Source organism: Varroa destructor, unplaced genomic scaffold (genome assembly GCF_002443255.2).
Source record: "Varroa destructor unplaced genomic scaffold, Vdes_3.0 BEIS01000002.1, whole genome shotgun sequence".
In the NCBI taxonomy this organism is placed as follows: Eukaryota; Metazoa; Arthropoda; class Arachnida; order Mesostigmata; family Varroidae; genus Varroa; species Varroa destructor.
The window spans coordinates 12,129,170-12,149,702 of record NW_019211455.1 but is presented as its reverse complement, the minus strand read 5'-3'; the positions used below and the strand labels follow the sequence as shown (position 1 = coordinate 12,149,702).

At 40.6% G+C, this 20,533-nt stretch overlaps 1 protein-coding gene across 1 annotated transcript in view; it reads left to right on the top strand.

Annotated features, from left to right (window-relative positions):
- LOC111244457 (uncharacterized) overlaps nucleotides 1-18,879 on the top strand; it is a 29,657-nt gene extending 10,778 nt beyond the window's left edge. The window contains exon 3 of the mRNA XM_022791633.2: nucleotides 17,070-18,879. Within this exon, the coding sequence (XP_022647368.1) occupies nucleotides 17,070-17,264 (195 nt within the window). The 3' untranslated portion in view covers nucleotides 17,265-18,879. The remainder of the gene's footprint in view (nucleotides 1-17,069) is intronic.
- Nucleotides 18,880-20,533: the final 1,654 nt, after the last annotated feature.

The window sequence follows — 20,533 nt, the reverse complement described above, 5'->3', positions numbered from 1 at the left end:
ACTTTTTCTTCTGCAGACTTCTAGTAATTTGTTTCATGTAGAGGAAATGTCAATATTGCAGCGCAAAAAACAACGGATGTTTTCCCTTGTACAAAATCTAGACGAAACAAAAACATAACTTGCCCATGGACAAGCGCAAACATTACATTGATAAGCCAATTGCGTGATTAAGCGATTAGCAGTTAACAGGGAATAATTGTAAAATCCTTTCCTTGATAATTTTCTGCGCCCACCACATTAGGCAAACTAGGACGACATGTCTTCGCAGCTCTTTTAACCGCCACAACGGATTCCCATAGCACACATATGTATAATGCTTCAAACAAGGCAGACAAAAGTCGTCATCGACCGCTGCTATAGCTCAAAGCAGAGAAGCTTTATTCCAAATGGTCCTTTATGTCCAATAACTCTATGAGGCTCATATATGACATGCCTTCCCCGGCATACACAGTAGTAAGCTGTTCTCGCTGTGATTGCTTCGATCATTCTGGCCTGACAGCAAAAATGGGAAAAAAATTTACTCTCCGCATTGGTCTCGATTTCCCAACCCTCAACCTCGTCTTAGTATTCAAATTTAATTGGGGGCCCTTGTTCGATCAGCGGCAGTATGAACGAAGTTTAGTTAGAGTTGTCATAGGTAATATGGGGCAGCAAGCTACTCGATGCGCGTTGGCTAACGATCGAGATACTTTAGGCAAAATATCACAAGTCGGTCACAAGGAAAATTATGGTAAAGACAACACCGGACACGAAAAGGCGGAAAAGAAGATCGTTAATGAACCGTACCTGTTTGTGGAGTAGTACTAATAGAAGTGCTTTGTCAAGTTTCTAGCTGTCCCAGTAGTCTGTCTATAATTAAACAATGGAAAATAGACATACAAGCGAAAACGCTATGAAAATATCGAATAGATGGAGGATATTCAGGCTCATTTAAAAACATGCCGACTTCTCATTCTCTCATAGGTATATGCCTTTCGAGCAACTAGACAAGGCGCGTCCGGCCTTTTTAGACAACGGTTTGTGTGTGGTTTCGAATTGTTCGCGACGATATTGTGAAAAAAATTGTAAAGTTTTATATATCTGTCTTTCTAATGTGGCCTGTAAGATATCACACGTATCATATCTATGTGGCATAGGCGCACACAGAAGACTGGTCTTTCAGAAATGGTTTAGAAGCAAAACACATTAGCTGTTTGGCTAGAGAAGGCGCGCAGCATTTCAAAAGAGACGGTGTTAGGAGTTTTTAGCGGAGCGTTTGCGACCAAGGACTCCGCTATATTTGGATGTTGTTTGTATAAGGCCTTTTTAAATGGTCACCCCCTTTTAGGCCCATAACTCTAAAATATCAAAACGAGAATTATTACCAAGCTAACTACGAGCATGTCTGCAGCCCCCGAAGCAACTTCCCTTTTGCGATATGGGCCGGTTCGCTTTCAAATATAGTTAATCGCAGAAAAACAACAAGCCCTTTATCTCCGCTTAAACTAAAAGCAGCACAAACGTCTCCGCAGTTTTGTTCTTGTTATATAGTTGTGCTTATTTCCTGAGCGGCACACTTGTTCTTTCCTCGTTCTGCTTTAGTTCCCCCTGAAACATCCTCCATACATTGCTGTCTATCCATTCGTCATTTACTATGCAACAGCTGAACCGTGCATACTTGACAGACATCAATTGGTCTTGTTAGAAATCAATTCATATTGCGGGGTTTGATCATCGTGTCATTGTGGCCACTACCGCCTAGGACGCCTGCAACGCCATGTTCCTTAGCGTTTCGCTACGAAAAGTTGGCTTTTCATGAATCAGATGCTTTTCGTGAATATTGACGCTGATGGATAGCTTCGACTTTTAAACAGCAGCTACAGTGTAGCGGCAGCCACCAGCTACAAGCGTCTCGTTTATAAAATACGGTTTAGCTTTATTTGAATTTCGTCCATTTATGCGTGTTCGCTCATGTCGTGCAAGTGAAGCTTAGAATATACCATAATGGAGCACGAGCAGACAATGGCTTTTCTTAAACACTCACATCGTGATCAGGCAGCTAGAACGGCGATACGGCTGCACCGCATGCAGAGATTTTTCGTGCTGAATTTTCCTTTTACACACCGCAGCATTCACAACGATCGTTCATTATTGCTCTTCCGGTAGCATGTTATTGTATATGAAGCTCGGTCGACTTTTAGCCCAAGCACATGCAAATGCCCAATGTGCATACACATAATAACACGATAGACTTGTGCTTCAAACGAAGGAAGACACTTGAGGTTTCCTTCTATGTTTCTTATTTTCAGTACTTGACGAGCCAATCAAAAAATATTTTGGCTTTTTTCTTGTATGGGAATAAGCCCTTGTATCGTGTATGTTAGAAGAACATGAATGAACGATGCTAAAAAAAAACTCAAGCTTCTACAATATTGACCGGAGATACAAGAGAATCTGAGCTTGGACTGCAGGATAGCCTGATAAAGGAAAACAAATGATCCTCGACTGTTTTCAGCCAAGACGAATATATGAAAACAATGCCTGATTTGACGGTATATGCCTGACGGTATATCCATTCTAAATACTGTTGTGCGTGACATGTAACGTTCATTTTAGTAAAGCATTAGTAAATTCCAATCATTGCAGAAATTTACAATAACAAATGATGTATTTTGAAAACAAGCAGACAGCTTGCTCGGCAATCCATTCGGTACCCGCCAATCTGGTGCAGAAGGCGCGTCGTCCTATGTGAGATCTAGGTACTACACATCTCTCAAAGAGAAAGTTTGACGACAGCATTTTTCTTTGGATAATATTGAGATACTTGAATCCACCATACGATTTGAGAGACTTTTAGATTTACGTTAATTGTCTTTTGTAACAATACAAAATTATGATCGCGTGGAACTGACTGTAAACATTATGGATCTTCGATTGTGACATAGAAGGAAAATCAGCGAATGTCGCCGATGAGTCGTTGCTCGAACGGTACCGGCATACGACACACATTATTCTTATACTAGAAATAAAGTACGAAAAATCGCATATCATTAAAAGCTAAAGCTTATTATCTGGCCAAGCGAGAGATGCGTCATTAGCAAACTGAGAGCAAAGCGAGAATGTGAGACCTTTTATTGAGCTCGCCAGATCTACTTTTTACCGTAGCCGATCGTGCAAATAAATATCTAATGGTCGATGGGGTGTGCTTATATCCGGTTGAAATGGACGCTAGATACACGAGTCTGATCAGTGTTGGCGACGAGGGTTGGACACTCTCGTACTGCACGTACCCCAGTGCCAAATGACAGCCATGGCGTGAGATTTGCAGGGGATCAATCCTATAAATGACCGTTTTTGTTAGATATCAGTGCTCAGTGACCAATTTTTATCTTTTCTTTCTGTATCTAATAGCAGGAAACAGTGCACTATACAACTGAATTAGTATAATTCATATAATTATTTCTGTCCCAGCAAAAGCCGTATGCGAATGAATTGCTCGAGTTTTGCCGCTAACCTAACCTGGTTTAATCGATGGAGACGCATTAAGCCTAATTAGGTCATCATTGCTATTAGATGATAAATTTGAGCAGCTGTCTCGCAATAATAATAAAAATAATTTGTTTTATTACCGTAGTTTTAAGCGTAACACCGCATCCGTTTGTAGTATTAGGTTAAGGTAGCGCTGTTTTAATCAGAGTGCTGTTTTATATCAACCAAGAAAATGAACGTCGATCTGTTCTCCAGAACGACTGCCCTCTATAATTAGGCTGTTTTTAGTGAAAATTAGCATAAGGAATATCCCCTTGTTCTTTAATGATACGTCACCCTACATCGTCTACCTGGCATTAAGCGATAACACTGTAAGCAATATCCTAGCCTTCCTTTAATGAATGAACACGATATTACTTCTATGTAGATATTTATTATAGCGTGCTATGTGGAGTAAGATAGTTGCTGTGTGCCCATATGGATTCGTGGAAACGTTCGAATGGAATCGTTTTCCTTTCCCCCTATCGTCCCGTTAAGAAGGCGACATCCAAAAGGGCCGGGGCGGCCACAGTGGCATCAGTCTACTGTGCTGTTCTAAAAATATTTCTGTGTCTATACCTTGGATGAATCGCGCTGTTGCCCTGCCATTATCGTTGTCCTTTTCGAATGTGTTTTGCGTCCGACTCCTTCAGGCGCGCCTTCATTTCGGCTCATTTATTGTCCTGTGTGGATATATGTGTGCCTGTGTGCGCGACGGCAGAATGCTGAAAACGAATTTCGCTGTCTCTAGAACAGCACCCAGGAAATAAGCAGATGGGAGATCCATTATTGTGATATATATATATATATACATATATTTGCAGAGGTGGGGGAATGAAAAGGTCTTTTTGACTATCCGTCGAAGCTCCCGCCGCGCAAAACCGAAGTACAGCCAAGTTGGAACGCCGGGTAGCCGTTGCTGTTCTGACTGCAACCAATGTTAATTAGGGGGCTGTGTAACTACGAAAGTTACGGATATTTACAGAATTTCGGACTTGTTTCATAATTCCGCCAGAAACAGTACAATGTTAGCAGAGCGACCGAGGAGGTCGTTATCATAGCGGCATTCATTAGACTCTAGGTCGGAATGCTAAGCACCAAAGGCAGTCTTCCTATTCGAGTCAACTACGTGTTTTAATTACGTTTTTTTTTGTGAACGCAGTTAAAACTAGCGCTTTACCCGCTTCCTACATAGTGTGGCCTGTGTCCGTAGAATTTTGCATTACCCGCCGGTGATTAAGGATGGTTAATAGTAAAACTCCAGTAAAATACATTCATAGCCATAGTTGCAGACACATTATCGATCCATCATTAACTTAAACCTTAAAAACAATTAATTGTTCAACTTTGCCAGCTAAAGGATGGCTGCTACCATTTTTTACCGAGATTAATAGAGTACTGAATTATAAAGGAATTGTTGCCGCAAAAAAGAGTCCTTATCAAATCATAGAAAGGTCGGATGAGGAGCACTTCATCTAAATAGCCAGAGGGCATTGAAATACGAACCGGACTGCACTGGGTAAGGGATAACTGTAGCGGTGATCCCGACTTAAGGTCAGGAACTTGGATCAGCCTGCGGCTAACTCCGGAATTGTATGATTATATATATATATATATAGACTGTGTTATTCAAATGTTTTACAGTTTGCACTGGTCACAGAGTTACTGCAGCACGACAACAATTATTCGTGTCGAAATTGTCCGATATGTCAACTGTGCGTTAATAAAAGGCCCCCCTTTGAGTCAGTTGTTGGGAAGACCAAATATGTCCAACCACACGACGTCTCTATTAAGAATCTCGCTTGATAGTTTTTAGTAGAAGCAATGCTTTCGATACCTTACAACAACAATTAAGCAACAACTATCGGCTGTAATTTCCTATCGAAATATGTGCCATATATATTGAAAGCGAATAATTTACGCTGTTCCTTTATTGTCGTCACGTGCCCAGGGGGAGATTTGTCGTCATTCATTACATGCACGATAACGGCAGCGACCTCTAGCGTCGACAACAGAGCCATGATAGTTGAAGGTTGTTGCGATTTGGCTGGGTGGCAAGAGCCGCGTTGCAGGGGGGCCAATATCTTGTTAAAAACCTCCCAAAAAAACACAAATTTATCAAGGGTTCATTGTACTGAGTGACGATGATGATAATGATGCGCTTGAATATTCTGTGTGGGTCGCCACACCGGCAATTTGAAGTCAATCGAACAGTGACGAATCAATGAATAGGTGAATAGTGTTGGTTAGTGGGTCTGCGACGATCGCTTGGCCTGGTCATCAGTTCTGCGCCAACACTGATGGTCTGTTATAATGTCACTGGCTCGTCTATCGTTATTAGCGCTGCCATAAATTTCAAGGTGCGTGTTCAAAAAAGCTGGAATAGGAATCTGCGACGTCTTGCTATGATATTTGGGAAAACATTAAAGGGTGCAGCAGTAACGTATTTGCCTATTAATCGAAGAAAAAGATTGGTCTCGACTTGAAAGCAGGCGCAGGTATACTTCGTCAGCACTAAATCTATATTTTGAAACACTTATTAGCTGTTGTAGTAGCAGAATTTATTTTCTAGGCCAATTTGTTGTTGCGCTCCTAACGAGTGAAATTGAATGGGGCATTAATTTTAACTCGATCTACGAATAATTCTTTGAAGGTCGTTCCTCTACTTCTACCGTCCTAAGAAAATGGTAATTTGCCTTTATTGAGAAGAAGCCCCGTTCAGTCCTTATCGATCAATAAGCCGATTGTCAGATCGGCTCGAACAACCGTTTCGACTGGCTATTTATTACAAAAATACTTTTTTGTATTTCACAATTCGCACGTGGACCACATCCGCCAACCGTCGATAGCAGATCTGCATTCTGCGATCTTTTTTTCATTTAAATCAAAAAATTTAAAATCAAACTACGCTCGACATAGGGGAACGCTAATGAAGTATCCACTTTGTTGGTGGATACTTCAAGTGGACCTTCCGTGTACGGCTTCGCGTATATAGCGTACGCATGTCTGGGAGCGTGTGGAGACATTATCGATATATTGCCAGATTGGTGGGTCGCTCCATGCAATAATTAAGTGAACGACGAAATCTGGCATAAAATTGACGTGTGCAGACTTGAACGGCAAGTCTATTTTTACCGTTCGGTAACAAAGGGAAAATCCTCGATTACTGTGCTGAATTCTATGCTTCCATGGGTTCTAGGGGAATGGATTAACGAAGCGTTTACCGCTTGCTGTTGTTTTTTCGGTCGATTAAATGGCAAAATAGGCTTAAATAGGCAAAAAAATGCCAGTATCAAGCAACTATTTGACAACGGCGTGCAATTTCAACATAGAAATAAAATAACCCAGAATAGAATCCCTGCAGATTCTGCTGCAGTAGTAGTCTGAACATCACTTTTACAAAATCCCATAAGAACCCCTTCTGTGGCCTGTTACGTGTTTGACTGCTTACCTCCATACACATACAGCCCAGTGATTATGAAGAGCTGTTCGAGCTGCGCATCCGAAACGTGGAAGCTCTCGAAAGCGTGTTTGATTTGACGGCGTCTACTTGCTTACATATTCTGCCCTAAAAGTGAGCGTTCTAATTAAAATCTCTAAGCTTATGATCATTATTCGATGAAGAGCTTACAGAACTTCATCTTTGTAGCGTACGATGATAGCCTTTCTTTTCGAACAATTTCTTAGAGCTTGATTTGCCCTTACTCGCGGATGGGCAAGGGCATCTAAGAGCATCTAAGGAATAGTCACTAATTTCAGTTTTTCTCGTCTTGAATGTAATTGTGTTCTGGGCTGAGAGACCTGCTAAAAAAAAATTAATTCAACATTCGCTACAGCTTCGATTAGTGAACAGTCGACAGGTTCGCGTAGTTACACGATCGGAGAAACAGCAGTTTCACGACCACTACAACAGCATCGTTTTCGGAAGAAGTATACACATATACATTTGTATTATAATACAATTTCGCAAACGAGAAATACACACGTTCAGCGGGGGTCTGGCGTGAATTATCTCTATTTTTCTCTTTGTCTGTCATGGTATAACTTAGGCAAGTTTCTTAATTTTCCTCTGTACGTTTGCTACGTTACAATGCACAAGTACGAGAAATAATACTTGTTTGATTAGTTCACAACAGACTTCTCATCTTTAACGTTTCCAAACCGCTTAGCTCGGTGCTTCCTTTGGCTCTATTGCATAAATACTTTCTGTTATATCTGAGCATTACGACCATTTCTAGTGTGCACAGCCCTACATACTATCCAATGATTACATGCGTCCTTAAAACGCTAGGCTCGAAAAAAGCTGTGGAAGCACACGGACAGCTTCCGTCGCAAACTCAGCACGCTGATCAACAACAGAGGAAAGTAACATTGATTACCCGCTACAATTCTGAGTTCCGTTTTGACCGTACCCCAGTGGCAGCAAAAGACAATTCCTACCTAAATACACGTTAAAAGTTGTAGAGCGTTCCAATATTCTACGCAATTCATAAGCTATTTGCAGGAGTAAAAAGGGAATGCCACAGTTCCCTGTGGACTCGACGCTACTCCGCAGAAGTTCACCTGTTGTTGTTGCTTGTCATACTTAGCACTTCAGATATTTCTGCCGATATTCATTCAGACATCGAGACCTACCCTAAATATATTCATGTTGAAGAGTTACTCACAAATGATTAACGTCGATGACCAACAACGTAACCATTAAAAACGCACGTGTTAACACAAACTGATTTGTTGGCACCACTATTAACAAGTTAAGTAAAACAAAGATCTGTTACCTGCTGAGTTCTAGTCTAAATCAAAAACAATATTTAAAAATTTAGTGAATAAACACAACCGAAAAGGACAAAATACCGTTTATACTTGCCTTTTTGTGCTCGTTGTCGCAATAGGCGTCGACATTATGGCTGCTGTCGTCCACTTGGTACGTAACGCTAATCGGATAGTAATAGATATCCATATGTTCTATTCTTGGTTGCCTGAAAAGATTTTTATCCGAAAGAGCTGCGAAACGTGAGGCGGCTTATGGAGCGCATTCGCATCGCTACATTTAGGGGGTTCCAAGCGTCGTATTCTGATAATAAACGACAGGGCGAGCTAAGCAGCCACGGTACTCCGAATGGTAGGCTTGCACGGGATGATCTTTTCCTTTTACGCTTCCGGCGCACGCTCAATCAAAGAAAGCTGATTGGTAGAACTGATTCCGTCACCTATTATTGGCATCGCCGACCCGCAAAGATGCCAAGCAGTAGATCGATAAACGAACAGGCCATTGAGGCATGCCGAAGGGGCAATCTGAACCGCGTTGCTGACCGTGCCATTGATACTGCCAATAACGGCCTTAGCCTCAAACTTGCGTCTAGGTTATACAGTAACAGATTACAGCCTTTGCTTCTATATCATTTATTCGAAATGATATAGTAATTGTTACGATCTGAAAAAAAAAACTTAGTAGCTTAGATACGGAGATGGAGAGAAGCATAGAAGACGAACTCACGCATTACGGCTACTTCGCTTGCATGTTATAACTTCCTTTATTCAACGTTACTGACTTTCGACAGCTAATTACACTGTGCTGCAGGCAGTGTGATTATATAGGATAGGAACTTATGTCGTTTTTGCCACGCGTGTCAGATAATAATTGTCATAAGTTAAGCTCGTACACTGCCGTTCTCTAGTTAAGTTCGTAGTTAGACGCCCAAGTAAGCGGGGCTAACTGCCAACAACGTGCGTAAACGAAAATGTTTAGTTGATCTTCGGGACCTAAGAAAATATGCAAATTAAAACACGACGAAGGAAAGTTATTGACGTCGAAGAAGTAGATTGTATATAACCCACGATCTCAAACTAGGAAATGCTGAAGTTTTCAAAACTAGCTGTAACGGGTTCGATTGTTTCTAGCATGTAGAAAATTTAAGTCAGTACTAAGAAAAGTAGAGAACTTTCCCGTAAATGTTATTGTTGCTAAATCGCATAGGTCTGCTTATATTAGGTTGCAAATAAACTCAGCTGGCCATCCGTCTAGTCTGCGTCAATACAACTGACCTTGCTAGCTCAAACAATCCTCCATCAGTTGTGTCCGATGGGACAGGTAGCCATAACAGAAGCTTTCATCAATTTCGCTTACCCGAGATGTGCACTTTGGCGCAATTTCCATACCCCTTTGGTAGCAGCGAACGAATACTGCCCTGATATATCCGCCGTCGGAAAAGCCATATACAACTCTATGCCAATTTCTCAATAAACAATTATACCACATATTACTTATTTAATCAGCTTCCTCAATGGCGGTGCAGGGCATGGTCCGATCGTTTGCAACGCTTATCATTTATCTGAGGCGAACAGCCCAGCAAATTATGTAGCCGTACAAGAAAACGTGACAAATTGCCCTTCAACGTCGCAAAAACTTCTACTATATAACGTATAATATATATATATATATATATATATTATACGTTAATTAAAAGTTGTGCTTGAGCTAGGATCGTGTGAGATACTCGATCGACTATTGAGTATGAGCTGGACAAGTGGGAGATAGACAGGTATATATTTATGACATTTGTCTACCCATTCTAGAGTGAAATTATGAAGCAAAATGCGTTCATACATATACTTTAGATAACAGTCTATAACGAATATAAAACAAAATAGCTTATTTCCTTTACATCGATAATATATTAGATGTGATGGTGACTGATTTGTACTGGTCGAATGTTCAATTCCACTATGATTATATGAGGTTGTTGTTTCGTTTTCAATAAGTTACATACGGCAAAAGGTCAAAGTTTCATCTCAAGCACGAAATTTACTGAATGTTTCGTTCTGTCCTTTAAAGTTTTCGGGCAAACATTTAATAATTACCCCCTTTGAAAACTCTTTTGACTACTTGCATACAGTTTTCAGGCTATTTCAAGTTACTTTTCACGCCTTGCCAGAGCAGCCGGAATGTTTAAAAAATAACATTTATTCATTCTTAACATATGTGGTCATTTGTGCAATATAGTTAAGAAGCAATCAGCTCTGAAATGTTTAAGCCACTGAAAGTAATTGTCCGAAACACCCTTTTCCTTAGACAAAACGCGTAGGCCGTTTATGTTAATGAATACGAATAGTGATACAGATCGTACTCTAAACATTACCTTTTTTGTCCATCTCATCTAATAAACCTGCTATCACCACACCTAAGCCCAACTTTTCGTTTTTTACTTTTTAAATGAAATTATTTCTTAGATTATATTGTTATGGCTGTTGTCAATCAGAGCTACAAGTAGCGAAAGCATGCAATTAGTAGCCAAAAGACATAGTATCTAAATCTCCTGTGCCCTTTATATTAGGCAGATAGCTGCTTGCGGAGAAAAGTTACGAATTCAACGTATTCGCTTTTGCAAGCTACTGCCGCAACAATAAAAACAACAATGAAGGAGCAGAAGTTACATCTCTCGAAAAAACAACAGAAAGATCTATGTCAGCTCGGTCTATTAGTGTCGACGCTTATACTGCCGTAGGCGCCCTTGTCACCAAAGGCTGTTCGTTAACAGGTGGAGGAACAGCGGTTGGACTAAAAGGTCAAAGTAGGTATCAAGTCGAGGATGTTTGTCCGTGCTAACAAAATGGTACTGAAGACAGCCCGTGCGAAGTAACGCAGAGATCAAGGTGACAACAAATAGGAAGCAGTTGTGCCAATAAATAATCAGAATAAGCTGTGTGGCATTCCTCTCTTGCGGCATTTCCTCGCAAGCAAACAAATCCTTACAAAAGTAACTCGAAGTGTATGATTAAAGCGATGGAAAAAGCTGTACCTGCCAAGCGTTGTGTCGGCGGTTCTGCTGAAGCTGCTAAAAAGATAGGTACTAACAGTCCTTTCGCACTTGCTTCTGGAAAATAACTCTGTTCGATGAAGGTGGGGCAAACTGCACGCAATCAACCTAGCGTCCTATACACACACACACACATAAACAATTATCTATTGACATTGCGACGGATGCGTGGAATCGAGGTGAGCTGTTACACCCCAACGGTTCGGCAACGTCAAAAGGAATCAGCGGACCATGAATCGGACAATGTTGCCGCGAACCCAAATTGCATCACTGTCTTGGGGACTACGGGTCGACATTTGGCGGGCGGTCCGAAATTACTTTGTTGTCGACATTATTCTTGTCGTTGATCTTACATGCACTGAAGCCCTCACTTCAACAATAGCGATTGCTATCGTAACCACGATAGTCGTTACTTCATTGCTTTTCTGCGTTCGGACCCAGTAACAACGACAACGCCGAAATACTACCGGCAGCCATATCTGTCCCCTGCTGCCATATCTCGCGTGGAAAAGTCGTGCAGAGCTGCGGAGGAAAACGAGGTAAAGGAACCACAGTTCTATCGAGTCTCTGTTGCTGTGCCAAAGCCGAGCAGGATAACGTTTATGGCTGACAACTGAGGATATCTGAGAGATCAGAAAGCGAATTTTCCTTGGTGGCATTCCTGCGCCGTTGCGGGCTATTGCGGGTAAACTGGGTTGATCAAATAAATCGGACAGGGTCACTAGCTATACAATACGTATGGGTGATACTGCTGGCTCCATTAGCCGTGATAATTTAGTAGAAACTCGATATGAAGTCCATAGTTGGCTAGCTACAACAGCTGTGGCAACTGCTTAAACAGGCGCCAGCAATTCAAGGCTGTTTCGACTCCGTTCGCAGCAGTGGAAGAGATTCTAGTCGCGGTGCAACTCGTTCGCTTTCGCCGACAAAAGCAGGACAAAGTCGAAGACCGGGATCGCCACCGAAATAAGCTGGGCAGAGGGGAGCTAGAGGGGTTGTTTTCGACAGGACAGTTGGTCCGTATATTTGCGTAGATAGGTTTAATGCTTCTAGCGGACGCTAGTGTGATTAGGATTCATACGCGGAGGTGTCAAGTGCTGGACTGACACATCGGCACCAACTGTTACTTTTGTTTTGGACGCCATTAATGATAGAGTTGCATTGAGGACTCCCATGGATGCGAAAAATACATCAAACTAACAAAAATAAGTATAAATCTCAAAAGGACAGCTAGCTAAAAGAAATTAGTAGACAGAACTGTAGCATATGTTTGAGATCCACAATGATGGCTAACGATTTATATATATAAAATCATATTATAAGTTAGGTGGGCGTCGATATATGGTTCAGGTAATTTTAGCCTCAGCGCAGCGCTAAATGGTCAATTGCAACTCTGGCGGAGTGATTTTTGCTTCGTATATTTATAAAAGCGACCTCGAATATTAAATTGAAAGCCCTTCAGGGTAAATTACTCACATCCAGACAATTTCATGAAGTAGGCAGACGATTTCATAGGCTAACGCCAAGATGGACGATTTCGCATGTGTAGATCCATCACAGGATCGTGTAACTCACAAGTATAAGAGAAACAATACTTAGAAGAGAGCAAACGTTTCAGTCGACTGAACCCTCACCGAAGGCGTGCGTAAAGAAAATTTGAAGAAACTTAGGTCTTACGAAAGCTGCGAAATCTCTACGAAGGAGCTCGAAATCTAGCTTGCAGCATCGTCGAACAAACTATGGAAAACCAAACACGAAAGTTCAACATCCGGCTTAACTTACCAGACACCGCATGATTGAAGCTCTATGAAATTGTTTCTCGGATTGAAAAAGTAGATTAAAGGGAAAAAAAACTATAAGTCCACCAGCACATTACAAGTTAACCCCATCATAACGCACGGCAGTTGAAGACAACATGGGATGACCTAATTTAAAAAGCCAACGTAACCAAACAATTGTTGTTTATAACAGACTGTCACAATGAATTATCAGTATGGAAACTACAACCTGCCACTAACAAAAGAACATTTCGGTTTAATGGAGATCTACATTAGCACATGACGCCCTAATGGTCGTTAAGAAAGTAAACCCGGAAGCTCTAGTCTTAGCTATAATAAACAGCACAGTGTATAAGAAGAGCTGACGTTAGTTACAGTTCCGCTCGGTGAGGCGCTTTCCAGCGTGAGATAACAGTGATGACACTCTAATATGAATTTCGATGACAAGAAATCGTTTGGACTTCTCTAGCAATTGACATCGAACCCCTTTGAAAGGAACCCCATAACAACTGAATCTATTTTTTTTTTCAATAAATCCAAAATTTAATTGGCTAGCTGCTTAATAGACGATATGAACCGCACCGAAAACGATTCTAAAATAACCAACAGCTGAGTCGAGCCTAGAAGCTCGATCTGTCCCCTTATACCACCTACCACGAAACAAAATCGCAGCTATGGTGAAATATGGAGAAATTCAAGATGATATTTTGTGTTTACATTCAGAGCTCAGGGTAATCCAGCCGTGAGCAAATGTATTAATCCCAAACCTCGTTCAACTAATAGAAATGATCTATACTTTAGAAGGTAGAACTATCTTCCAGCAGCAATATTGTCTAAAGTTATGGAAGACATTAGACACAACGTCACTTATAGCGGTTAGCTTTCTATCGTAGCGCCCCAAAGGCGTACTGCACAGATCTTACGCACACGCTATTAGTAATAATGGTTGCTATTAGATTCTACCTAGAAAGAGTCTGTGTCTGTCTGCTAGTCTACTAACTTAGGAGGTTTTTCTGACAGAATATTTTGATAATCCCCAGCTAACTTTAAGTACGGTAGCTCTATTTTTTGACTATTTGCTTGCCCATTGTTAAGAGAGTGACTTCTATATTACGAAACAGTCTTTTTTTTTCTGTAATCTCTACAGGATAGATACAGGATTAGGTTTTAACTTGATCATATTTCAATTTTTCATATCGAGTGGTATCCAGATGTCGTTCCCGGAAGCAGTAGCGAATTGGTTATGTATTTCGATTCAAAGGCTTATGGGTTATTACGTAAGAGAGCAAGCCGATTACACCAGGGTAACGAGGCTGTACGGACACTTTAAGGCGTTACTAAGTAGCAGAGCAGTCTCAACCCACTGGGTCCACACATTGGCTAGAGTTGAAGTTTGGCAAATGCTCAGCAACAGACTGGCGCCACACACAAGTCTGAGGGCCTAGCTTAATATATACAGGTGGAGCAAGAACAGCTGTATCAAAATAGATTTAATGAAACAACGGGGATTGGCAAAACGGGAATATAGAATAATTGCAACCGGTAAAGGTTTCGTTAAATTAACGAGCGGCAAAAAACAGCTTAGCCTAGTTACTAATAGACCTGTTTAGGTTTACACAACTGCACAAAAAATTAGAGAAGTGATTGTAATCGATAGTATTGGGAAAGAAACTATTGGTTCTTGTCATCTTAGACCATAGTTCAGATCAATATTTTGAATATTTTACCAGCGGAAGTGTTTCTCCCATCGACTTATGGACACTTATAGAGTCACAATATAATTGAAAAGCATACGCAGTATTTATTGTGAACGACGTTCGCTACTTGTGCCGAAACTGTCCTCAAACTATAGACTATTTCGTCAACTGGAGACGAGTTCTGCGGCTTGAAAGCATATGTTTTCTATATAGGTTTATGGCTGGCACCCATCTGGAGGTATGTCAGGCGGAATTATGAAAAAATATTAGGTATAACTGGCCCCACCTTATCAGAAAGGTCCCACAGATCGGTCCCATGCCGAGTTACGCGTGTGCTCAACAGTTGTTTTTGTGCTTACAATATCGACGTTCCCTTTTACCCCTGTACCCTCAACACAATAAAGCTGGAACCTGACTTAACCTATATCGCGATAGAGTATCACATTGGGGAACAATAATGCGTACCCGATTGCTTAACTACCTAATCCTATCAATTAGCCGTAAGTGAAGTTTTTCTTTTTTTTTTTTCTTAAGAATAATATATTGTTTTATCTGGGCTCGGCGAATCACTGTACAAAACTGAACTTTTTAAATGCGCTTCAATGACCTACTAGGGATTTCACTGCGAATAAAAAATACTTGCAGTAGTGAACATAAGAGTCATGGTCATGAGTGGCCCTGTTCAACATTGCGCAGAACTGAGTCATCTTAAGTGTGCGTTAATAGACCCTGATCAGAGATTTTTCTTTTACAGACCTTCCATCTAACATTTCGTAGTCGAAAATCTGAATCTTTAAGTGGCTTTTCAAACTCGTGTTTGCGCTCAAACAGAGCTGACACACAGCTGCTCTGAGAAATATATATCACCTGGTGTAAATAATAAAAGAGAAAATAATAGATTAAGATCGTGCATTTCTTCACAGGCTATAATTGCGAGAAAAATAGAACCGGCAAAAACATTTATTTAAGATTATGAAATTCAAGAGCAGTGGCAAATTTTGTCTGGCAACAGCTGTAAAAGCTAGTGACCATGGTAAAGGCAAACGCCTAAAGTGCTAAAACGTTCGGAATGACGCCAATATCTAGGTTTTCAAAATCGGCTTAATTGTTATTATTACCGTGTTTATTCGTATGTGTGTGAACTACCTTTTATCTATAGTGAGTATTTGAGGTATTGTATGATTAGATATGATCATAACGTTTACCAGAGAGGTCCTCGTTAAGTAATCGACCTACCTGGACATCTTCAATGCGTTTGTAATATGCGATAGCTTTCATACGTGCATTGTGCTGTCTCTGCAAACGATACATATAACGGCGGAAGTATCAAAGATGGACGAACTCCATACTCGCCAACATGCCGAACTGTTTACAGTTATATATAGAAAAACAACATATCGAAGAATATGGACAATTCGAAATGATCCGTGTCGCTTAGTTTATAAACCTTATCACGGTTGTATTCCATACAAGAGTCCGCTTCGATTCTTTAGAGTACAACAACGCTTGAACAAGTTGAAGACGTCATGGCAGACAGTGTACCGATGATAGCCGCGTAAGGGCAGTGGGGTTGCCAGTTGACTTCATCTCCGACGCTTTTCTGTTACTGCTGGTGTTAGCATTTTAAGCTCTCACAATTAGAAGCAGCAGCGGCATTGTTACCACATGACGCGTGTCTCTGGCTAGCCTAATTCTCTACCCGCGATAGATTAATATATGTTACGCTGTCACCTGTGCTACGACGCGCACACAAAAAACGACGCCCACCCAACGACGTACACACAGACGAATAAGTTAACCCATTTACCAAAAGGAAGACAGACCTCAATCAGATTTGCTCCGTCACTATCTACCTGTACATTTAGCAATTCGTTTGTTGTCGGCCAGGGTTTAACATGGGAGCTGGCTTCTCCTATAGTACTGCCGCCACCTGAGCCACAATATTTTCTATATATATTTCAGTCATACCGACTCATTTGTTAGTAGTATTTATAGAATACAGTGGTGTTATGCCCACCTACAAACGCATACATGTATGATTGTTTTCTCCCGCAGTGACCCAACTGAGTATGAGCAAAAGTAGCTTAGTTGTGTCATACTTCTCAGAGATGGGTGTGCAGATCCCTATATTATTGTGACTTGAGCAGACGTAAGAATAACAATGGACAAATCAATAATTAACAATGATATTAGAGTAATAATATCTACTGAATAGTGCTTCTTATAATGATCTTTTCTTGTTAACCCGTTGTTTCGCTTCCATGTTCCAGGTGCCTAAATATGTGCTGGTCCCGATCCACAAGGTCATTCATGTTCCTCAGCCTGTTGCAGTTCCCGTGAAGGTCCCTGTCTTCAAAGAGATTGTTGTTAAAAAGCCTGTCGAGGTTTCAGTCCCCGTCTATATTAAGAAGCACAAATATCAAAGTCATGGATATAGTGGCTATGGTGACAATCACCAATGGTAAAACCGGACTGTAACCCGGGTAGCTAAGTATTGGTAACACACGAATACACAGACCTCGCTGGTACATTATCGCTCAACTATTGAATAAACAACAGCGATAACACGGCTAAACGGGCGACCTCCTTTGATATTTTGTAATTAATAAAGATGAAAGCGGATTGTTAATTCTACATGATTGAATGACGGGGAGGTTTTATAAATATACATGCTGAAATTGATGTTTAGCAAGCAGCGTTAAACATCTGTTTGTGTTACAGAGGCCCAGAATAGGGACACGCATAAACACACACGATAATAACAATAAGCTTCTAGAGTGCTATGTACACTTGATTATCAGCAAATGAAAAACAATAGAACTTCTGTAATAGCCTTACAATCATAGGAAGTGCACATCGTCGTTGTTGTACCGACATTTTGCTATATATATATAATGTGCCTTGGAAAATTTGACGTTCTGTTCCTGACCAGTGATCTATTTCCTTCAACGGTACAAAAAACAACTTATTACTGACGGATTCTATTATGGTTGATTATAATACTAAATTATCTTATCACCTGCATCATTAAATTAAGCGTAATTCCAGTGCACAAAACAAGTGATGCTATTTAGGCCGTTTCTAAGGCTCTCTGTTATTCGGGATCAAGTTAAAGTGAGGCTGCGTAAACACGCACGAGAGGGCATAACAAACTATCGTTACAAGCATCATAAGTGATTTTTGCTACGGGTTATTCTAATGTCCTGAAAAAAGTCTCTAATGCGTGAAAGTACACGAGTGTCTAGCAGCGGAGGACATCCATCCAATCTAACCCGTCACAAAAGCCTTGCCGTACGATACGTAATCGTGTTGGAGTGGAACCGCTGGCGCAAGATGTGTTTCGACTCTAACCGTTAAGTTGTATCTACGACACGGTGGTAAGTTATCAGTGGCCGCTATAGGCCCTGTCTAATTGACGGCCGGATTTAGTTGTTGTTAGTGTGAAATGAAGGACAGCTTTCTGCTAATTGTTCTTTCTATCTTTGTCGATACCATTGTTACGATGAGGATGGTTGAATGCATGGTGTCTGATAGTTGCCTGTTTCCTGCACACAAGCCATGTATTGTTATTAATAATAATAATATTATTTGTATTTACTTGACAAGTATATAGTACAATATAGCATTTTGATTTGCTGACAATTGTTTCCTCAACTGGACCACAACTAGCTGATCGTGAATCTTAATAATTATTAGTCAGGAATTAAAGAATGGAAAAGGAGTTGATGACGAAAATGCAAAACATTACAGGAAGCATCGAAAAGGAAGCGTGCCTTATGCTTTTGGTCGCGGTTTGTTGTAAACGTTTGACAAAAATCAAATCTCTATTGTTTTTTTGTATGGTTAATGAGGACAGTAACTGCAATCTAGTGTGTGTATATATACTGTACATTTAGGCGCCAAGTTGCGCAATTTATAGGGAGCCATGAGAGCGTCCTTGGAGCAAGCGACACCGCTATTGAAATCGCGTTAAAACTATAGTTCTGTTAATAGTAATTAAAACTTTATTGATTATTTTATTGACTATGAGAACAACATAAACATATTAAAAATAAACATAAATAATTTGTGTTATTAATTTGGCAATTATTGCAATTTACTTCGAAGTTTCGTGCATGTCATGTCACTGAGTCCGCAAAAACCGGTAATGTCTCGCGGTAAACTGATGAAGACTTATGGCGCTACCACTTGTGGTGGAAGGTTTTTGCATTATAGTTACATAAAGTGATGATCTATTAGTTTGAAGTTCTGTAACTTGGGCATCAAAAAATGTTCAGTCCCTGAAACTGTTCATTCAGCGATAAAAAAGGAACAACATTTGTGGCATCTTTGGGTCAAAGAATTAGCCTTCACTGCAACTCCAACGCTTCAGATGCAGTTACGGTGGGTGCTTTTTCATGAAGGACGAATGCCGAAAAAAAACTTCATTATTGCATAATTTCGCTTGCATCTTGCCCTTCTTTCCTAACTACCTCATGCCATTCCTCAGACAGAGTCCGTAGATCGTGTAAGTTTCCCTGATACCCTATTGCTTCCATCTTGAGAATTACCAACACAACGCATTAAGCTCCTCCAAAGCTTCTTCTAGATAAAACCAGTGCGTAGATGCGATGGATCGTCTATTTACTTCATGTCGCAAATACCAGCATCTCAATATATAGTAATATCACAGTCAAAATCGATATTTACGATAAAAATGAGTTATCCCTACCCGCTTTGCCAATTGATTTTCGCCAGTAGGAGGCACAGACCCCAAGGAGCATTCTGACAATATGCATATCTTATATCAAAGCTACCATAGTTTAATATGATTTTTCGATAGCCGTCTTCGCACTAAAAATGGAAAATCTCAAAAAAGAGAAAAAGCACGACAAATTCCATTATTCTCGGTACGCCGCACATATTTAACAAAATAGAGAAAAAAAAAGCCAATAGAAAAGCGACCGGCCCTATGACGACAAAAACTAGTGGCAACATTGTTTGCAAAGGTCTCATAATTAACGAACGCCACGCATGACCAGCTACAAAACTTATTACCCACATTTGCCATCATTTAGTCTTATGGAGGGCAGAGAATTCCATGATTCTACCACAAAATGGAACAACGTACGCACTCTATTGTAAAGATAGACTGGTTTATACGCGTTGGCATTTTTTGCCTGAAAACGGAACCGTCTGGCGAACGTCCTAACGATGGCACCGGATGTGAGGCTGAACGCCCTTCAATGCCCGACTGTACAGCATAGTAGAAAAAAAAACATTGCGGTTTCACATGGATCGTTCTGAAATAGCATTTCATAGCACGAAAAGTTACTCCAATAGATTAATATTTTTTTCCTTCCAGTTGAAAAGGGGGGGGGGGGGGTCTTCTTTGAGTTTATTCGCCAGGGTCTTGTTATAGTTTCGTTGCATCGGCAATTTTCAATAGTTTGTTGAAGCACAGTACAGTACTGTCGTGTGCCGATAAGAGCACACAACTGAACTGGTCGCTGGAACAGGTTTTTTAAGGTAGGCCGCGTGTCTAGTGTTTGAGTCGCTTTACTGGGATCCAGTTGGGCGGTTAAATGGACCTTCTATGGATGCCTTCAAAAAAACTTCTGATTCATCCGCGTAACCAATCTATTATCATTTGGCTCTGTAAAGTTAAGGACTAACGTACACTGCTTCGTTTAGAATTGGCTAAACACTTATTATATTACAAATTAATTACAAGCACAAATATTAGAGCCACTAT